Source organism: Lemur catta, chromosome 14 (genome assembly GCF_020740605.2).
Source record: "Lemur catta isolate mLemCat1 chromosome 14, mLemCat1.pri, whole genome shotgun sequence".
Lineage (NCBI taxonomy): Eukaryota > Metazoa > Chordata > Mammalia > Primates > Lemuridae > Lemur > Lemur catta.
This window is the reverse complement of record NC_059141.1, coordinates 13,328,444-13,350,623: the sequence shown is the minus strand read 5'-3', so window position 1 is coordinate 13,350,623 and position 22,180 is coordinate 13,328,444. Positions and strand designations below refer to the sequence as shown.

Sequence of the window (22,180 nt, the reverse complement as noted above, 5' to 3'; positions counted from 1 at the left end):
TAGTTACTAGCCTAAATTGCCCTCCTACCCTACATCGGGGCAAACATCTTGTCCCAAGAATACAACAGAAGATGTCAGACTATCAAAAGTTAACAAATTATTATAGTAATGCTAATTACTTTTATTACTGAGTTGTAAGAGTTCTTTTTATATTCTGGGTTCAAGTCCCTTATGAAATACATGATTTTCCAATATTTTCTCCCATTCTGTAGGTTGTCTTTTCACTTTTTTGATGATGTCCTTTGAAGCACAAAAGTTCTTAATTTTGACAAAGTTCATGCTAATAATTTTAAATAAATCATAGATCATCAGAAAATAGAGCTCTAGCCAGTTTCTTCAGGTCAAATTGTCCTATATCTGGCCAGCAAAGTATGAAAGATGCCAATTGTTAGATTTTAAAACATGTTGAATAGAGTTTTAATTTCTCAATATGTATATTTGTAAGTAACCAGAGTACATCCCTGTACTGCATGGGCAGTAAGATATTCCAAATATGGGATCCAGGTTTGTTACTGAGTCAAATTTGGATTCCAGGCTTTTGATTACCAGTGTTCTGAAACTTTTGTCTTTTCCCAAGAGTCAGTTTACCATCTGGCTCTAAATATGTTACAATGTTGACTTTATTACTTAAGTCAGATATTAGCTTCTAAAAATTCTGAAACTTCACCTCAAATGACTGATCTATTAGCAAGCTAATTTACAAAAATGTTATCTCATGTACCATCACTCTCCTAAAGAAAAGTTCATGTCTGAAAAAAATGAGTATAACAAACACAGGTAGAAGAAAGCAGGGGAGGGAAGATTACCGTTTGCATCTAGAAGGAAATGGTGTTTTAAACCTATGGCTGAATTAGAACTCGGTCTCATTCATGATCACCAGTGCTCAGTGGGTTGCCTCGCCAGGAGTAAGTGCTTAATAAATGTCTGTGATTGAATGAAGTAGGCCAACTAATTAATTCCATAGCTATTTGCTGGCCTAATTTAGCAAGCGCCCCTGCAGGATTAACCATCTTCCTTCTCTGATCTCTTAATTAAAGGAAGCCAGATGCTAGTGCAGTTAAGTCCTCACTTAATGCTGATAGGTTCTCGGAAACGTCGACATTAAGTGAAACGACCTACATCAGGTCTTCGAATAACATCGTTTTACAATAATATTGATGAGAAAAAAATTGATTTTGTTAAACGTCGTTTTGCTTAAAGTCACAGTTTCCAAGAACCTATTGACGACATTAAAGGAGAACCCACTGTATACAGCAATGAGATCATAATAGCACCCCTTTTATAACTTTCCCATTAGAGTTGACCTTGGATAACTCCGATTTAATTGTTTTGCTTAAGAAAAATTCTTTAATCCTATGAACATTAGAAATCATTAACAAGAGCAATGCACAACTGAAAAACGGAATAATGCTTGTGGTCCTTTCTCAAAAGAAGGTCTAACGGGTCTCAATATCCTTGGTTTATTTCAGGTTGTCTTTTCAAGGTTCTTCCTGGGTCTCCGGAGCCCTGGCTGCCTGCCCTTGTTCCTTCACCTTGAACTCTGCTGTCCTTATGGAACATCAGATGTTTCGGGGGAAGTTCCCACAGGTTTTGGTTATAATACCCAATCAGATGAAACTCCATTAATCTATTTTGGTAATTATTAGCCAGTATTATGCACACACAAAAATATCTGCATATGCAGGACATGAAGGTTGAAGGATTTTAGAATTAGACATTTGTCCAAGTATTAAAATCTTTCTAGATCCTCTGTTGGCCAGTGGCAGGAGAAGCCCATCACTTCTTGGATATGGATGAAGCCTCTCAGAGGATGTGGAGTGAGTGGCTGTCTGAATTCCCACGGGGGGAATTCTGGCTGAATGCTGTTACCAGTGGGGTGTGGCTCTTTATTTGGCTGTATGTTTTCAGCAACTATTGACCTCTCCAGTTATTTAATAAAAAAAAAAAATGCTAATGTATTCAGGTCTTTCTAAGTGGATATAACACTATAATCATTTAAAACTTCCCACAAGACAATTTAAAATCCCAAGTAAAGAGAGAGCCAGCAACGCACCCCTCTCTGTGATTCAGCACAATGTGATTTTCACACAGCACAGTGGCTTATTGGGGAATAAGGTCTGGGAATAGATAATGTTGCTAGGTGCCAAATTCTTAGCCCTTGAAATACCAAAGGCATGACACATTTTTAGCATTTTTAAAAGAAAAAGAAAAATTTTCAGGAAGAGCACTCTTCTCTTTCCAACTTATATATTCTGTCTTTACCTATCTTTCAACCCAAACTCACAGGAAATAACTGATGAGGACCCTAAGAGGTTTTGTGCTTAGTTCATTACTTAGACAAAGTAATGTACGATGCATCAGGTGAAATATCTTATTTGGAAGGTATTATTATCATCATCATCTATCAGCCCACAACATGATTTAAAATTTTTTTCTAAATGTTTTTTTATTTTTATAGAGATGGGGGTCTTGCTATGTTGCCCAGGCTGGTCTCAAACTCCTGGCCTCACATGGTCCTCCTGCTTCAGCCTCCCAAAGTGCTGGGATTACATGTATGAGCCACCGTGCCTGGCCAGATATTGTTTAAAAGTAATATACTAGCATATATATATACATATATATATATATCATATGATAGCATATGTATCATTTTCAAAGCTATTTCATTCTTTTAAATAAGTCCTCAGATCGGGCCACCCTAAGTTGTTAGTGATCTTAGCTATTGTGATGGGAAGCTACTATATTTATATTTGTATTTATATTTCTTGGCCTTCATTTTTAGTTCCTTTCCTGTCAGCCTAATAAGCCAATTTTTTAGGTCCTGGGAGAACATTCACTGGGAAGATTTTTACCATACATAACAAATTCACATGGTTTGTCTTCACTTTCATTCTCCTTTTTGGAACCACAAGAGCCTGAGTGATTAATTCCAAGATAAATGACTAGAACTAGGGGTGCACAGTTCTGCTGTAGGAACCTGCTGGAACACTGCCTAGATTTGGACGCTAAGTGCTTACGTTCCAAAATATAAATAAATATCTTAAGAGGACCTTAAGATAAGCTGGCAGCATCCAGAATTTTGAGATAGTTTCAAGATTGCTGGTGCTTGTCTAAAATGTCAACAGGAGTTACGGTTTCCTTCAGCAAGTGCCAAATATATATATATGTTTGCATCATAGCAACCCATATTTCTGGCAAAACAGGAAAGATTCCTTTCAAAGAGACTTAATATACGTAGCCCTCCTGCTCACAAATCGAATTTACACTTCATGGACACAGAATGTCACGTCTAGCCGTATTTCAAAGGGGAAGGAAGAGAAATGTAGCGAACACTGCACAAAGCAAGCCCAAAACAAAGTGAAAATGGTTTCTCCAAATCTCTAGGCATAAAGTTGTCCAAATGGCCCAACGACATACTAATAAAGAATGAGGCTGCAAGGAATCTCAGAGAACAGAAATAAAAACACATCCCCAAACAAGACGGATGTTACAGAAAATGGGTCAAGGAGCCAATGAAGTGGAGAGACAGTCTGTGACGTGCATCTCAGCTTCACAGCCATGCAGACACCCTCAGCCCAGTGAACCCCCACGCCTGGGCCACATGCATCAGAGACAAGGACCAGGAAGTGGACTTGCACAACGGGAGGCTGGGCTTCTCACTGCCTGAGTGGCCAGGCCCTCCCTGCTTCTGAGATGAACGTCCTGCCTTGGGTCAAGCTCCCCAGCTCACATTCATTGTCAAAAACAGCTCCTCCAAGATCACAAGACAAGCTCCAAGAGCAAATGAAGGGCTACAGAAAAACCCTGGGAGATGTTGCTTTATATTAAAGATATCCTAGATGTGTTTCTCAAATGGCCATAAGTTCCCTCTGTTCTGAAATTTCCAAGTTAAAAATCCATTAAATGGATACATGTTTGTCAAAATAACTAAGAAGTAATTCCTTGGAGAATCATTTTGCCAAATATATTAGGCTTTTAAAGTAATATCTTTAAGGTACAAATTCTCCATGATTTATTTAAGTTAGCAAAAAGCTCATGTGATTTAAAAGCAGATACTATTATGTCCATTAAATATTGTATCTGAAGTATACAGACTATTTCATTTGAACATAGGTACATGTCTAGTAAAAAGAAAATGGGAAATAGACTATGTTTTAAGTTCAGGGTCACTCTAATGACTTTTGGCCTAATGCTAAAAATTTTAGAATTTAAACCCAGATGTCTGACTGCTTCAAAAACTTCAAATTCAGACTGAAAAGAGAAAAAAATATGTGTATATACATTTTTAATAAAGTACCATTCAGGCACACAGAAGTAGTATAATTTTCATAACCATTTGATATTTCTACTGAAAAGTAAAACACTGTTAACTTTGTAATTTAAATGATTGAGAGTATTTCTTTGTCTTAGCCTCAATGAAAATGCCATTTTCTGGTTAAAAAGAGGTAGAAAATAAAAGTTTGCTTTAAAAATCATACTTCACAAATATTTATGCCAAAACACACATCCCTGACATGAACATTTCCAGGGAGTAGGCGGCCTGGAGTCCGGTCCAGGTGCTGCCACAGTGCGGCTGTGAACCCCTGATTGGTTCCTCAACCAGGCCCCTGCTTCTTGGGCCCCCCAGGGCTTACTTCACAGGGATACTGTGAAGGACAAATGGAACGGTGGAGTCAAAAGTGACCCGGGAGCACCACGCTGACCGGGATGAACCACACGCCAGGACACTCCGCCTCACACATCCCAGTGACCTAGGAGAGCAGCCTCATCCTTCCTGGTTTATAGATGAGGCAAGTGACACTCGAAAGAATACATAAGCAACCAGGGTCACACAGCTAGCAAGTGACAGCGCTCACATTCAAGCCTGAGATTCCAGCGTCCACAAGCTTTCCATCCCTCCACGTGGCCACCCACAACGTGAGGTACTGTCAGTCACTGACATTTTGTGATGTGCTGTTTGTGCAAACGTCGTATAAGTTGACAGGACCCGTGACATTTTTATTTCTACATAAAGCATCTCTCTGAAAGGTGAAACATATAACAACCCAAAGGAGGAAGATCACATTTTAATGAATCAAAAATGTGTTTTCTCTCGAATATTAGAAATAACCAAAATCTTAATTTGGCCAAGGGCTGCTATATTAAAGTCTCTTTAAAACACAACTGAAAATTTTAAAAATAATTTATGATTTTCTAAACTTTCTCTGTAGTATCAGCTTGACATCTGGTTAATAAAACAATTTTCCCAGAATACTAATGAGCAATAATAATTTTAAATCATCTGTCAAAAATTTCAGAAAGTACTACAACTACTGAAAAATTTGCTAATAGCAAATGGCGTATGTCTTCAATAAGCATATCAGCAGTATGGTTTTCAAAACAGAAAAATGCTAAAATAGCAAATTTATGAAATACCTGAATGCTCTCCTAAGTGTAGTACATCTACCTTTTAGGACTCAGTTGCTCAAAAATCAGAGCAAAAAGAAGAAAAGCTTGGGTAGACTGACAATGGAAATTCAGTAAACAAGAACAACACTGAGGCCCCTCGTGGAAGCAGCAGGGATGTGAGTGCTTGGAACACATGGTTCGAATCCTCTAGGACTGTTTTAAGACCCATGATGACATCTGTGCTCACCTCCTCCTCCCTCCTTTAGCTATTTTTGTTGGCTAATTTGCTTCGAGTCAAGACTAGGGAAAAAGTTAGCATCCCTCCGGGAGCTCATACTTATTTTAAATTATGGCCCCTTCACAGCCTCTCCGGGTTCTGGGCTCCCCCGACATGGAGAGCCCCAACTGAGGACTGCTACAGAAGCATCATCAGCGATGACAGCGACAGCAGGAATGCGGTAAGGAAGCGGGGCAGTGAGGCAGGAACAGAAAACAAAAGGCAGAGCTTCTCTTTTCCATCACGTGGGAGAGAATCGCTCCCAGAGGAGGCTCAAAGAGAGAAATCTGTTACGTTCCCATAGATCTTTTTACGCTGCTCAAACACGTTAATGTAGTTAAATGGCCCATCCCCATCAAGAAAAGTTTTAGATATTTTTTACTAACTACTGTTGTGTTTCGCTGAGACATAACATATATTAAACCCGGGAAAATGCCCCAATCATATATTATATCTTGTTTTTGACACATACATACAAAAACAAAATAATAATATATATATTTTTTGGAGTGGTAGGCAATAAATGTTATGGTCTTAAATATACTTCCTGTTTCTTCATCAAGAGCCCTTAGAAATGGCGTATTTCTCCTAAGGAGAGATGCTAGGCCAGTTCTAAGACAATCCTTGGGGATGGTTATGACACACACAGGCATGCTGAGAGGTCAGAAGCTCGGTGCTAACTCTTGGAGATGCGCCTTATTAGCCTTCCCAGGGTGCTAATAAATCTCCACTATGCAGGGTGCTGCCTGGAGAAGCCTGCCTGCTTACCTTTGATATGGGGGATGAAGTGGTGTCGGAAGGGGGGGTTGGGGCGGGAGTCGCTGTGTGTGGGGCTGAGGCTGCTGGTGCGCAGGTTGGACAACCTCTGCACACCAGGAGACAAAAGCTCTGTGCAGCAAGGAGTCGGGGGCAGGGCACGGTGGAAACAGAAGAGAAGAACAGAAATTAACACAGGAGCAGGGAAAGTGCCATTGTTCCAAGGGAGTGGGGGGAATAAAGAACGTTAATCAGCAGTCTGGAAAAGGAGGAAGGAAAAAGGGTTAAGAATGCACCTGCTAAGGGTTAGGCAAAGTGGGGAGAATTTGCAAATAGGTTCAGGTGGGTGCCAGTCACTCTCTGAGAATAAATGGCTTTGGTGAGAAGGAACGGTCACCGGGACGTTCTCTGTCAGGATGATGCCAGATACTGTGGGGCCAGTACCAGGCACATCATTTGGACTCAGCAAGAGCTGTTTTTAAAAAGCAACAAAACAGAACCCTCTGAAACATACGTTTTTTTTTTAAAAAAAAAAAGAAAATCATTTCAAGAAACTTGAAAAATAGTACTTATAGGTAAGGGTCAGATTATTTTTTAAGCTGTAAATTGATCCCACTGGAAGTTTAATTTTATTTTGCCCATGTAGAAGGAAAACCTGTCTGTGTTCCCTGGGTGGCAAAGAGTTACATACGATCTTGAGAACTGTGCAGTGATACACTGGGGGCTGGAAACCCAGTAATCTCAGAGGAGATTACAGCCAAGCCCAGACCGTGGGGACTGACATCATCATCTGGCATCTACAGCTCAGGGAGTGGGTACTTTGGGGTGTTGTGGATCACAATATGTTATCAGAATCCCACCAGCTTCACTTTAGAAGGGTAGAGCTCAAAAAAATAATTATAAAGCCTAACAATTGGTATTAATATCATATATACATAAAAGAGAGAAGAATGTTCTAAAGCCTGTTGGCTTCAGAGCTGTAATTGGAACATATGAAAACTTTCTCCGGGACAACGATTTCCCCGTCACCCGATGCCACATGTGAAAACACCACGGCTGGTGACCTCGGCGTATGTACACATGCAGGGTGGCGGCATAAAGGATTTCTTATCACACAGACAGACAAGGGCTTCAATCAAGACCTGTGTCCAGGGCATGAATAAAATGAATATAGTGGTACATAAAAAAAAAGAAATTTCTGGCAAACTTTCATTTAACATAATTCAATAAATACTGACTAAATATTTATAAGCCTGGAGAAAATTACACATTATTGAAGGATCAAATAGTTTCAATTCTCTACAAGTGTTAAATCTGTAGTTTTAAAGAGTAGACTGCAGCTTTTTTACGTTCTGTTAATTTCCTTTGGTTTTATTTCGTGGACATTTTATGAAACAAGTTAGCATATGATTGGGTTTGTTCTCATCAACCTGTCCAGAAGCAAGAAGCTTAAAATGAAGTCTTCACAGATGTGCATCATGACCACCAAGTCTGTTTGGAGGCCAAAATCTCCTTGTGAATCTATTTCTCAGGGAATCTTAGATCTGTGCTGAGATCTCCATTCTTCTCCTACTGTGTCTATGAGACACCCAGCTACGGCCACAGGGAACAGTTCTGTGGATGAAGGTCCACTGACGTCCCCTACTATGTGGTATTCTCTATCACAGGACATCCCTGATGTTTTTATGCTTTCCAAGTCTGATTCAAAATCTTAGGGGTTGGAAGAGCTCTTAAAAGTTATTGAGCGTAACCCTGAGGCCTCTTTCTAGAAGGTGCTTAACACATTGACTGCCATGTGAGTTGTACTTAACTCAGGCTAGTTTTGACCCCAGGGCCTCGGGAAGCAAAACCCTGCAGTTGATTCGTGAAAATCTTACGTACTGATGTTCTTGCTGTTACAATTAATATTGACAATTTAATTCTAAAAACATGGATTGCATTGCATATAACTCACACATAGAAGACAATAAAAAATAACAATCTAGAAAGGATCATTTTAATGAAATGCCATGGCCCCAGGAGAAAAAAATTTTTTCTAGTGTGGCAGTCAATGTGTTAACCCAGCATGCTTAGTAACACCATGTCCCTAAATAAGGGAAACATAATAAACCTGTTAATAAATGGCTAATACTGGATTTTAGATGATGTTGATATGCCTAGAAAGCACATTCGCATTTTTTTATTTTTGAAGACCTTCATTTTAAGTCTCAAAGTGATGAGATTTTCATCAACTCTAAAAAAATAAAAAAAGAACTCCCTTGCTTCCAGTAGTGCACTGTCAAAATGCAATTATTTAATAAATTATAATGAACATAGCCATAAAATGATATTTCAAGAAAAGATATAACAAAATAGAGTTGGATACCAGTTTTCATTTTGTTTTGGGAGAGCGGTAGAGGTATTTAGCAGAGATGTTTCAATATGTTATCAGTGATGGGGGAAAAGTCACACAGAGCTACAGCGAATCACAGAGAGTGAGTCCCAGGAACAGTGAGCCTTACCAGGTCTGTGGAAGTGCTGGGGAGAGCGCGACGTGGTCGGAGTGTAACTGTGGCGGCTGTACACAGGGGAGTTGATGGAGCCCTGGCTTGTGGACCGGTGGATCATCCGATCCCGAACGTCCTGGTACCCCTGGAAACAAAGTTTGAGAAAGCATGAACACAAAGCACATTTAGACTACTATCATTTCTGAGAGGAACCAAGTTCCACAAACCCTGCCAAGGAACTATCCTGTCTACATGTTCATGTATATATTTTTAGGACCAATTCCATAAATATGTATGCAAATGCACATTTTGTGGCTAATGTGTTTTGGTCAACACCCACAGGCTTTGCATTTATTAGAATTTTAAGATGTAAAATTATCGACTCCAGTAGAGCTCTGGGATAAGAGGTAATAATTCCTGTGACCATGTTGATACTGTGCTTTTCAGTTTTACAAGGTGTGTTTGCCTACCTATCAGATCTGCTTAGCTGCAAGGAATGGCATCACCCCCCTTCCCCACTAAGACAGAAACAAGGTTCCAAGCAGGTGTGTAGGTGAGTAACTAGTACAGGCAGAGCCCACTTTGGAACCAGCCTCCTGACTTGAACTTCACTCCTTGCTCTGACCATCCAGCCACACTGTCTATAACACTGATCTGGTGACATTTTAAGTTGATTCTCCTGGAGAACAAGTGGCTGGTTGCCTCTAACTTCTCACCTTGGGGAACATATACCAAGAAAATAATTTAAAATGATCTTTAAAAGGAATAATTTATTCAAAAATTTTTATAATACTGTCATTCATAAAGGCAAAAATTTGTATTACATGCTCAAGAAATTGCGGCATAATTAAGAAATCACAATGTATCAATTCAATGTAATACAATAGCACCGCTAATATGTCACCTACATCTAAATCTAGAAAAGGTTCTATTAGGTAACAAGGACAAAAAAACCCACACATACACAAACACAATATAAAACTACTAAAAGAGTTGGAAGAGGACAAAGAATATTTTACATTTTGGGAATGTGTTGTCCTGTGAATTTTCTACTAGCGCAATAAAAAGTTTGAAAGAATGCACGATGATGACTAAATCAAAACCTCAGTAACCATAGCTTTGTGAAATTTGAGAGCAAATGGCTTGATCCTAGCTGGCTATCACAATAAATTAAACAACAACAACAAAACAAAAAGCCCCCAAATAATGTGTTCCAACCTTGAAACTGGTCAATAACAGAAGTTAATTCTTCATAATTTCAGTTGTAAATGATCAGAATACTAGTGGAAATTAATGAATCATTGCACTCAGGCACAAACCATGAAAATACTATAGGATTTTTACTATCTTGAGTTATAGAGATTCCTCCAATCAGTCCAATTTTATAAAGAATATCCAGAAAGTTGCTTGGCTTTAAGACCAGATGATTAATTTTAAACAAAACAGAGTGACGGCCTATGAAGATGGCTCTGCATGTAGAACACACTACCGCCACTGCTGGCTATTTCGGTAACAGCCAATACATTAGGATTCAGATCAATTAATTATAGACGAGGGCAGAGAGCCCCACACTGGGACAAATGGCTTCAGTCCCTGCAGACAGACACTTTTCTGCCACTTAGCGGTGCAGGCTCAGATCAGTATGAAGCCATTTTTACTTCCTAGTCTCCACTTTACAAGAAATTTACTGCTGTGTCTTACGGTCCTCTTGCACACGTAAGGAATCCCTACATCCAACATAACCTCACATGCAGTTTTTTCTGTTCCTTTGTGTGTTATGTCCTTTTTCAAAAAATTCTAGCAACTCTCAAATTCCACCCATTCAAATGGTCAAAAATGGTACTTACTTCTGCTGATGGAGTAGGAGACAAAGTCCTTGGAGACTAGAAGGATAAGAGAGAATTTAAAGTCACAACATTTGTTAACTCTTCACCAGTTTTAATTAGATTTGCTTATCATAATCCTCTGCAAACATTACCCAAAATACACAGGCCAGCACCCCTTGTCCACTTCCCGACCTGGATTTAGTAAGGCTGCCACGGGGCTTACATGGGAAAACTCTGATAGGGAGGCTCTGGTGCACATCTCTGCCTAGGAACCGTGGTTTCAATATAATAGACATATTATGGTACTTTGCGATATGAGTGAATTAGGTGATTAAGCCATATAAACTGGAGCTATTCCCCCTACGTATTCAAACTATGTTCATTTTACTATGGTGAGTCACGTAATCTACGGAAACATAGGATTTTTGTAAACATGCTTATTGACTAAATTACAACCACATCAATCAATGTAAAGAGGACTATGATGATCAGGCATGTGACATCCTAACCTGGCTGCCTCCCCAACATCTCTCTGGCTTCCATCCTCCCAGGCACAGAGGCTTCCTTGGGGACATCAATAGGCCAAGCCCTCTTTCACTTCAGGGCCTTTGCACGTGGTGTCACCCAGACACCGGCAGGGCTCACTTCCCACCTGCAGTGAGGTCTCTGCTCAAACCCACTGTCACACAGCACCTCCGTGACCCTCCCACTTAAAGGAGCAACCCAGCCCCTGACATATTTTCTCCTTCCTCCGCTTCACCCTCCCTCATAGCTCCACCACTCAGTAAAATTACATTGCAGATCTGCTTGTCTACTGTCTGTCTCCCACAAGACACTGCAAGTTCCACGAGGGCAAGGACTATTCATTCACAACGGTGAGTGTGAGCAGCTCCTGGAACATATTAGGTGCTCAACGAATATTTTTCCAATGAATAAATGAAATGTTTATAATTAAAATGCAAAAAGCTTTCACAAAGACATGAAATGGAAACAGAACATTCTGGAGAACACAGTGGGGTCAATTTCTCAGTTTTAGAATTTGCCCCCCCCCTCCCCCATTTACAATAAGTTGGCGGGCTCTCTCGCCCCCCAAGCTTCCTCAAGCTCATGGTCTGGTCTGCAGCTACAGCCTGCCTCTAGGGCATCCAGGTCTGGGAAAGCCTGGCTCCTCGGGGGCAGGGTCCAGGTCTGCCCCTGCGCTGCCAGCAGGGCTCTGGAGACACCAATGGCTACACAGGGTTTTAAGTTTACTACTGCGGTGTTCCTAAAATGGCAATATGTCTATGGATTCTATAAAAGAAGTGTTAAAAACTCATGGGATAAATAATAGAATGGCTTGTAAAGTTTTCACAGTTGCAAAATCCACGTATTGGGGAAGAGGTCACTAACATATCTGATTCCTGATCCAAGGGGCATCTTCCATGCACAGAGAAAACCACAGGACCTAACCCCAGGTTACGGCAGTACCGTTCTGATATGAGAGCTGCTGGCATTTTTGATGAGCACTTATTATGTGCCAAAGACTCTTCTAATTCAAACATATCAACTCATCCTTAGAGAAAGCCGCTAAGGTAGGTGTTACTGTTCTCTATCTTGAGTTTACAGATAAGGAAACTAGAGGTATGTCATTTCCCCAAAGTCATATCGTTAGTAAATATCAGAGTCTGGTTTTAAATGCAGAAATTTTCACCTCAAAGCCCAGACTCTTCAGTGCTTGATGTTTTGCTGCCCAAGATGGAGCTGCTAAGAAGCACATGCAGGCAGGCAGACAGACAGACAGACAGACACACACACCCCCCAAAACACCATTTAAAAAACTCACACCCCCATTGCTGCTTGTATGACTTAAACATTAGTAAATTTTCATACCCTTGCTCTGAGACGATCCCCTATGTGCTTTGTTCAGGAACCTTCCCCTGCCCTTTATGCCCTATGGAACTCTCGGGTTCACTGGCCACTGAACGACCCAGGCCAATAAACCTGTTTGAGAGGCCAAGATGCAGCTACAGCCCAGCAACCACTAGGTGGCACTATATGAAAATGGATATCACTTCCTGCCCAGTGGCCCGCTTCAATGCAGAGCTGTGCTCTGGGATAAAACCCAGATTAGAAAATAAAGGGAATAATATATAATTATTATATAAATAAATACAATTGTCATCATAAAATAAATATTACATATGTAAGTGAGAACAAGTTAAACAGAATCCCCACATTTTCATGCCTTTTCTTCAACTCATTTGAGACCCCACAGCACTGTATGATGCTACAGGTTGTTTACACTCTGTTTTCACTTGGTAGAGTGGCCGAGTGCAGTCCACCACTTGGGAAGAATCCCTAAGTAGACTCAAATCAGTCTATAGATGATTCCAATTTAAAAAATAAAAGGGGAAAAATTAGACGGGGCTGAATAGGCCAGGGGAACGGGGAGACACAGAGAGAACCTCCAGCCCTGGAGTGGATGCAGGAGGGGAGGACCCCAAGGGGCTGAGAGGCCCTGGCCCTGCAGTGGTCTGTGTCTGCTGGCGGGGTGTGAATAAGCCGCAAGAGGACAGGTCACAACAGTGGGAGTAGCTGCCACATGCTGAACATTGACCACAAGTCTGGCCTGTGCTATAACAATTGCTTTACATAGTTTATTTAATCCTCACTAACACCTTATGAGGCTGAGGCTATCATTATCCTATGTTCCACAGGTGAGGAATCATCAGGATCAGAATGGCTGTCACATGGCCAAAGTCACACATCCAGCATGTAGAGACCCTGGGTTGAGACCCTGGGTTGAGACCAGGTAACTCAATTCCAGGACCCTGGCTCACACCACCGTGCTACGCGGTTGCTCCATTCTATTTTTTCTTTTCTTGCATATTCTAACTATCTTAAGATGCTGAAAACTGCAGCTACCAAAATGTAGGGAGTGTATTCTCTCTTTTCATGAACCCATGAATACATTAGAAGCTTCTTTCAAGACCAAGACCCGTGGAAGACCCTCTCTCTTCCTTATCCCTATGCCCAGCTCACAGAACCCCCCCCCCCACACACACACAACTTCAGCTTCCGCCCAGCACACTGGTGCTTATTCATCATTCACTGTGGGTTTTTTTGCGGTTGGTCTGACCTCCCACCTCTCCTAACCTCCTTGAGAGCAGGGATCATGTGACCGGCTTTTGAATACCTCGGAGCAGCTGGTAAAGAAATCTGCAAATAGTAGGCAGACAAAAGACCATCTGATTTACCTGAACTCCACACACTAGTTGTTATAAATGTGACAAAAGAGAAGGTAAATTGTCATACAAGTTACAACCACCAGGAATTTATTACCTCTCCAAGGCTTTGTCTCTCCTGTTTGTCATCATAGCCCGAAGAGTAGAAGTGCTCATAGGTAATGAGATCTGGACGTTCAATATCGTAAATAGCCTTGACCTTGGGAATGGCTGCTAAATCCTTGTAATCCAGGATTTCATTGTCTACTTTTGCCTGGCAAAGTTAACCAGAAAGAAAAATTACTCTGTAGTCTCATTTCTCCGGGAAACTATAGTTAGTACATTTCCTATCTTGTTTAAAAATGAAGACTTTAAAAATAAACAAAGCCCAAAACACCTTGCTTAGCATGGTCATACTCTTTAGAAAGTTGCCCGTTTACACTATACATCTATCAATCATGTGTTTTTAAAAAGTCACTGAAAGCTTAGGAAAAAAAATCTGTGTAGAATTCATTAGATAGAGAAACATGCAAACCTTAAGGATAATTTCCTAAATTTATTACAGAGAAGGAAAAACTCAAACAGATGGTCACATAATCCTCCCATCTAGCTAACAACATGAACTGCATATTTAATAAACTAAGTATTTAAATATCTTTGTGCAGAATTTAAAAACACTCAGACTCAGTATCAGCATATTATAAAATACATAGTTAATCTCCAAATATCTCAATGGAAGTTAAGGGCAATAATTTTTCTAAGTCCTGCATCACAGTACTACATTTTACAGGTCATCTTTTGATCACTCCACTGACAGTCACATATTAATTTAATTGTCTGAAGGAAAATACGATTGAGAAGACTGATCTCAAAACAGAAATAGAAATCATTTTGAATTATCAACAGCTTCTGTTTTGGATTATCCATTCTGCTATTACAACCCACTAACTCACCTGCCCCAGAAGTGTCGCTTCCAGAAGTAGATACTTACATAGATAGTATGACCTGGGGAGCCAGGGATACTGGAGCCTGGTCTAGAATAAATACTTTCGGAGGAAGTCCTGGTAGGCTGTAAAATAAATAGTGCCTTATAAGATTTCGGAGCATGGCTTCGGAATCCAGTCTGGTCTGGGCCCTTAAGCTTTCCTAAACACTAAGCTAGTTAAAAAGAAAAGATTTGTGACCATTGTCCATAAGGGAAATATAACCTAGAAGGAACGGTAAATGAAACTTAGTTGGCAACCTGGCTTTGAAAATGCACTGGGGGGCCTTTCTCGGTCCCTTTCTCTTCCTTGTTCCCTGGGAGAACTTCTAGTCCTAGCTTGGTGCACACCTCAAGGTCATCCGTTTCTCTCTCTCCCCACTGCCACAAGCCGAGCCCTGGCCATCCCCTCTGCTCATCTGGGTTATGGCAATGGCCTTGCTTGGGGGCTTCCTCTCACCAGTGCCTTCTGCAAAGTCCACTTGGCATCCAGTGGCTAGGGAGATCTCTTAAGAACATAATTTGGATTGTCACTATTCTGCTTTAGGCTTCAGCATCCACTCAGAATAAAACCACAACTCCCAGGGCCCTGGGATTTTGTCCCTGCCTTCCTCTCCTACCCTGTCACGTCACTCACCCCCCGTCATCACTCACATAACATGGCACACGAGCCTGCCTCAGAGTTCTCATCCTCGCTGCGCCCTCTGCCTGAAATGCTCTCACTCCCAATTTTACTTGGTTGATTCTTTTTTTTTGTTTTTTCCCTTGAGTCCTGGCTTAAATATCACCTCCTCAGAGAGGCCCTCTCTGGTTTCCAATCCAGAGTTGGTTCCCTCCGTTCTCTCTCTCTCTCTCATTAACTCTATCATGTTCTCTGCCCTCATAGAGTTTATTATTATTTGCTGTTACTGCTGTACACACCCAAAGCTTTGCACAGGTACATCGAAGGCATAAATACTGGTTGAAGGGATGAGGTAGAGTTTATTATCGGTAAACAAAATACTTGGTTTGTGGACACTTGACTCATGTTAATTGTACAATTTGAGCCCAACCACAGTCACTGAAGTCAGTAAGGCTGGTGATCGGCCTTTGGGAAAACTGAAAGAAACTGGGCTTTATAATCCAAACTTGGAGAACACAGAGAGTGGTGGTTACTATGAGTGGGAAGGAAACACATAAACTAGGATCAACTGCCTCCTACCTGTTTAGCATATTCTGGAAAGCTCTACAAAGAAAACCAAAGGCCTAGTCTTGGAACATTTCCTCATCTCTGTTGTAGCTATTTCCTGGAGAGGATAATTTATAATTCTATGATAGGAACAGGACTTTTTCCTCTTCAGTATTGATATTCAACACCTTGAATGTGGGTGTAACTGAGACAAAAGAATTCCTAAAGGCAACGGTACTGTATCACTGTGTAATTCACATTGAAACAATGAAGGCAAACATGGCTGGCCAGTTCAAGTTAGGCAGAGATTAGACTTGCTCTAAAGTAAGAATTCGCTGAAGGATTGTGGGCAAACGTTCTTGGCCGACGTCTCTGTTATCTTTGAGGTCAAGGTGGATGAGGGTGGGAGACATCACACTGTGCCCAGGTGGAGGTGTACCTGGCTCATTGCTTCTGGGCCTCCTCTCCTGACCTACCACGTATTACACAAGTGCTTTCCTTCTCGAGTTAGGCCAGTCGCAGACGTATCTCAATATGAGAAAATTCCTCATCTGAGTATGTTGACAAAGAAAGGATTCACGTGACACTACTCAAAAATTTTCCAGTTTCTAGATCCATTTCCTAATCAAAATATAGAAGTGGCAAAACCAAAATGCAGCCCTCCTTGACAAAGAGATGCCGCCCCTTAAAAAAGCTGAATCAACATCTATCTTTGTGGGATAATTATTAACTACAGGTAGTCTTTTAGCTTCAAGTGGTCAGGATCTAACATTTGCAAAACTCAATATCAAAATGAAATCTCTTAAATTGCAATCCAAGAATATCAATAGCAGCTAATGTTTACTGCCCACGTCCTACATGGCAGGCCTGAGCACCTCCCAGGCTTAATTTCATTTAATCTTCTCAATAAGCCCATGAGGTAGATTCTGTTATTATACCTATTTTATAGATAAGGAAAAAGCATAAGTACTCCAAGCCACACAGGTACACAAAGGGACAGAATCAGGATTTGAACCCAGACGTCCTGGGTCAGAGCCCAGGCACTTAACCCCTGCACTAAAATTCTGCCTACACTGTGAGGCAAGTGTGATCGATCATTTGCTTCACATCAGCATAGCTATGGCACAAATGGGGTGAAAGTAACAGAAAAATATTGAGATGAAGTAGCAGAAGAGAATGCCTGCTACTGAAAGTATTTTTACTGCACTAGCTCTATAAGAAAACTGCTGTAGCTCACAGCATCAGGGTGGGATAGGAGAGGGTGTGCTGCGGGAGAGGAGGATGTCTTCAGTTACTGCAGTTGCCGTGACAAAGGCCTGTTTCCATTAACAAGCATCCAGGACACTGTGTGAATGTGCAAAGTGCACACTGTAGCTTTGGGGTCCCTCGTACGTTACTCATCCCTATTTTTTTGCCAAGTGTGGCTCAGGAGTACTTTCTGCCTTTCCCATGAAGATGCACCTGGGCTGGCCCTGAAGTGTTCTGTTTGCTCTCCTACCGCATGTGCTGATAGGAATATAGCGGGAGAGCACAGCAGGAGCACAGACAGTGAGGGGGTCTTTAATGCTCTCTTCTAGGGCGAAGAACTCCATGGAAAGAAGAGGTCTGTTGGCTAAACCGGTCTATTTCAGTTCAGTTTCTCGCTACCTTCCTTCTTGACTGCATTAGCGGATCCTGTGAATTATGTAGGTTTTCTCTGAAGGATGTATCTTGTTTGTTTACACTGTTAGTATTGTTGAGCTAAAGGTTTTAAGAGTTATTAAACAATTTGAATTTTTGTCAAGTCCCATTTGATTCTTTAAAGGTTTTCAGATCTGAATCACCTCCAATTTGCATACACCTGCCCCCCACCCAAGTTCTCTGATTCTGAAATAAATATTTTAGATTTTCATGGTCAATTTTCAAAGTCACATCAACTGGTCACCCAATCTGCTGATGCTCTGGCTCTTCAAAGAGTGACCACTCTGCCACCTGTGTCTTTGGACTATTTAGTGTTATTTGAAAAATGCTCTCAATGTATCTTGGAGGTTCAGAAACTGCTTTCTCTTTCCTTGAATTTACTATTGTTCGAGTTTGCTTCATTCTGACCTCCTAACCTTACAGTAAAATCTCCTTCCACAGGCATCTTGTTCATGAGTTGAGTTGCATTCCTGCTTGTCTGTTTGCTCACAATGGCCCTTCTTTGTTTTCCTGTCACCATTGAAATGATGGGATAAAACACAACTATGTGTAGTGTATACAGCACGCTGAAAGGCTGGCTTTGGCACCAAGTGACTTGGCTCACATCTGGGCTTTATTAGTTGTGTGATGTCACATGAATTTTTCTTTCTTTCTTTCTTTCTTTCTTGAGAAAAGAGAGAGGGTAATAGCAACAACTACTTCGTAGGGCTGAGATATTACAAACTAAATTCTGAGCACCTTGCCAGGCACATGGCAAGTAGTCAACATTTTCCAGACACTTGGCATCAGCCTGGATGTCTTTGAGGCAGTTAATCTCAAACAACGCAGGATGGTCCTGCCTCTGTTTTAGCTCCTCATGAGAGATTATTACTTTCAAATGTGCGTTACACAGACCAGCCTTCCCTAGAGTTCTCTACGGCTACCACACTTGGACTCCTTCCCATCCGAACTCAGATATGTTAAGTAATTTATCACAGTATATGGGGCAGCCGTCCCGCCAGGAGTTGACAAATACCCTTCCTCTCCTTGAGAACTCTATGAAGTGGTTCTGAATCCTCTTGGAGACAGCAGCTTCCTGCCTGTGTCCCAACTTCAGTAATATACTGCCTTTCTCGTGCCAATGACAATGACCTTGCACAGGCCTGTCTCAGCTGCCAGGACAGTCCCTGGTTTGCTGCCTCTGGAACTGCATTCAGGCTTAAATGACACATGGATTGCCTGCTTTTTGCCATAATCCCTAATGTCTCTCAAAGTGTCTTTGCTCAACTGGTAGAGGTTAGAAGACTCTCCCTGACAAAGGTCATAAAATTTTTAAAACTGAATAATTATCTTTGGCGTTTTAATCCTCAATATTTAGAGTTTTATATTTCAATTCTAAACATTCAGAATTCTAAACCTGCTGAATTTCAAATTAACACCGAGTTTATTATTAAAAGAACTCCTTTTATTCTTCTAGCTGTTATTTTTCTTTTCCTGATGAATCCGTAACTTGCTGTTCTGGCTAAGACACCTTCCAAAGGCACAGAGCCGTCCTCCAACACAGCAGCCCAGCTCCACTCGGGCTGAAACCCACGTCAACCGTGAAAGCACGAACTCGCTGACACGCTGTCCTGCTTCCACACCCCACGGATGGTTTCTTCTCTGCCATTAGCCCAACTGCAGCATCACCTCATGGGATGATGAGATTACACAGATTCCACCGATGATCCTTGGGTGTAATTATTGAACCTAAATTACCGTTTCAACCCATTCTGATGTCCAGGGTAACAACAGTGACTCAGTAATTATGAACTGAGTTTAATAACCTGACAAGTCAGCAGTCTTGCTTCTAGAATTCTCTGTGAGAATTTGATAAGCAAAATTACTCTCATCTATATTATAAATGAAGATGATTTCAAATATTTATCCCCAAAGGTATGCCCACTGCTGTTGTATGGAGGAAGGGAAACAGCAGGGACTCATGAATAAGTCGCCGAAAGCAGGCACAATTTATTTACTTTCCTTTAAGTACCTTTCCTTGCAGAAAACCCAACTTGAAAGCACAGTTGGAAAAGGTCAGTTCTTTCTTTTAATGCTATCTTTGGCAAAAAAAAAGAAAAAAAAATACATATATATATATATATATATATATATATATAAAAGGAGAAAGAAAGGGTGTGGTAGGGAGGTATGGAGAAGACAAAGTAGGTACAGAAAGGACTGCAAAGGCTATAATCTCTCAAAGTATTTTGCCAATAAGGGTAGGCAGATAGTTTAATCCTTATTCTGGCAAAGAGAAGAAAGGAGCCTTCAGTAAGAACCTTCTAGCTGTACGTGGCTGTCTTCATACACTCTCTCCTGAAGAAGTGGCCCATCTGCTCTGTTTATTTCCTGAGCACATCTTCCTTCATGTGTTCACTTTTGATTTCAACAAGTTTTTCAAAATTTTTCCTCCAAAAAAAAAAAATTAACAAAGAGAGGCCTCAGCAGAAGGCTAGCAGTTCATTTCAACAGGAGAGAAAGTGGCATTTAAATCCCTAACAAGTAGCTGATGCTTGAGAAAACACACCTTTTTGTATTCTTCATGAAATCCCTTTGAAAAGCCCTCTGACTACCTTTTGGCTGGCTACCCCCCCTAGGCCTTGACCGTGTCCGTCTGTCCTACCATGCGGAAGGCACGGTCACAGCAGGAAAATTCAGTGAAGAGATCCTTTTATGTTTCCACTCCAGCGCTCATCATTCTTCCAACATTAGCCATTAAAAACACTTACCAGAGCTCTGCCTGTTGAGTAAGTGGACAAATGACATTTTCCATTTGCTTTCAATTATGCGCCACGGTGCGCACGGGCCCCTTGGAAGGACAGAGCTGGATAGCACTCTGTTGTCCCCGCCCTCCCTGCCCTCCCCCAGGGACTCAGCAGAGCAGGGATGCAACAACTACGCTCATCTAGTTTGCATTCATCCAAAGCCATGCTCTAAGAAGACAGAGAAACTACAGGCAACTGGCAACCAGATCGGAACGATCTTGTGAACATCTATGGGACAACTACCGATATAAGGTGACTGACACCTTATACTAAGTACTGGTGATGGTGACAGTACCTGCCTTGGGTTTTTGTTGAAGTTCACTAGACAAGGTGGTGACAATAGCTGCAGAAGAAGGAATACTTTTAAAATCTGCACATACTGAATGGCCACTGCTAAGTAAAGAAAGGGTGAAATTCAACTCCTTTGAGAAAAAATAATTTGTGTTTGGAGAGGAAGCAGGTGAGCACACACCCCTTCTCTGGAGACAGTTTCACAACTGCCATCAGCCTTTACAAGACATCTTTCCGGTATAAATCTTAACACCTCTACATTCGCCTGCCTGATGAATTGTAAAGACACAGCGAAGAGGATAAGATACCCAAAGTGGAAGCTGAGAAAAAACTAGTATGCACTGGAGTGACATTAACAAAACAAAAGTCAACAACCAACAACATTACCTCATTGTTCTAGACATACCTGATTCTTCCGATTAGCTCCTTTTAAAAAATATACACATGGCATTTGCTTGGTATAATAAGCATTTGCAAGTACATACATCATAATAGGTGAATGTTAGTTTCAAAAAAAAAAAAAAAAAATCTCATGCCCATTTTGTAGGTCAGTGAATTCATGCTTTAGTTTCCAAAGTTACAGCTAAGAAACTCCTTTTTAGAACGAAAGCAAGTGACCCACTCCAGATGATTACAAACTTGTTCCTGGGAATACCACGTGCCTTGTCTATAATGAATTACACATGCTCAGTACTGAGTTTTACCTACAGACAAAATTTGTTATTTATATAAAACTCTTCCAAGTAAGTGAAACCTGAGTATGTTTTTCTTAGGTAATTCCATTTTCATCATTTTCTTTTACCTGTAATTGAGGCAAGAGGAAAAAGAGGGAGCGATTTCTCAACACAAATACTAACCTGACTTTCCTCCTATAAATTTGACTTTCCTCCACAGCAAAACCAGGACTTATTTCTGGGGCACAGAGTACTGAATGTTCCCACAAGGAGTATAAGTCAGTTTATCCAATAACTGAGGGTGTTTAATTTTACATGGTGGAAATGAACTGCCGTGTAGGTCAAAGTACTTAAAAGATCAAAATATCTGTGACTTGAGAACTGCACTGCTTTGGGGTTTTCTGGCTTCTTGAAGGTTCTGGTGAGCCCTCCCTCAGTTGCCAACGGGTGAAGCGAGTCCTTGCCAAACAGCCAGTTTTCTCTGCCAGCTCCCAAGCTGTTTACAACTTTCTGTGATGGAGCTAAAGTTGACTTCATTGATATTTACAACTGGGCGATGGGAATCAGATGTCCCTTTTGAACAACAGGCTAGGAAGAGAGAAGTTATTAAAAACAGATTTCTCCCCCTGCTCCCCACCCTCTCTCTAGATACTCCAAATCTCT

The 22,180-nt window shown here is 41.1% G+C and overlaps 1 protein-coding gene across 27 annotated transcripts in view; it reads right to left on the bottom strand.

The window, feature by feature from the left end:
- The window catches only part of ABLIM1 (actin binding LIM protein 1), a 284,900-nt gene that overhangs the window by 22,109 nt on the left and 240,611 nt on the right, over positions 1–22,180 (bottom strand). For 12 of the 27 annotated variants that reach the window (XM_045568910.1, XM_045568911.1, XM_045568919.1 and 9 more), the window contains 4 exons: positions 14,928–15,005; positions 14,055–14,210; positions 10,755–10,790; positions 8,923–9,052 (listed from right to left, as the gene is read on the bottom strand). In XM_045568910.1, the coding sequence (XP_045424866.1) occupies positions 8,923–9,052; positions 10,755–10,790; positions 14,055–14,210; positions 14,928–15,005 (400 nt within the window). Of the gene's footprint in view, positions 1–6,433; positions 6,554–8,922; positions 9,053–10,754; positions 10,791–13,868; positions 13,932–14,054; positions 14,211–14,927; positions 15,006–22,180 lie in introns of all 27 variants that reach the window. The other 15 variants (XM_045568902.1, XM_045568899.1, XM_045568900.1 and 12 more) reach the window with 3 other exon arrangements.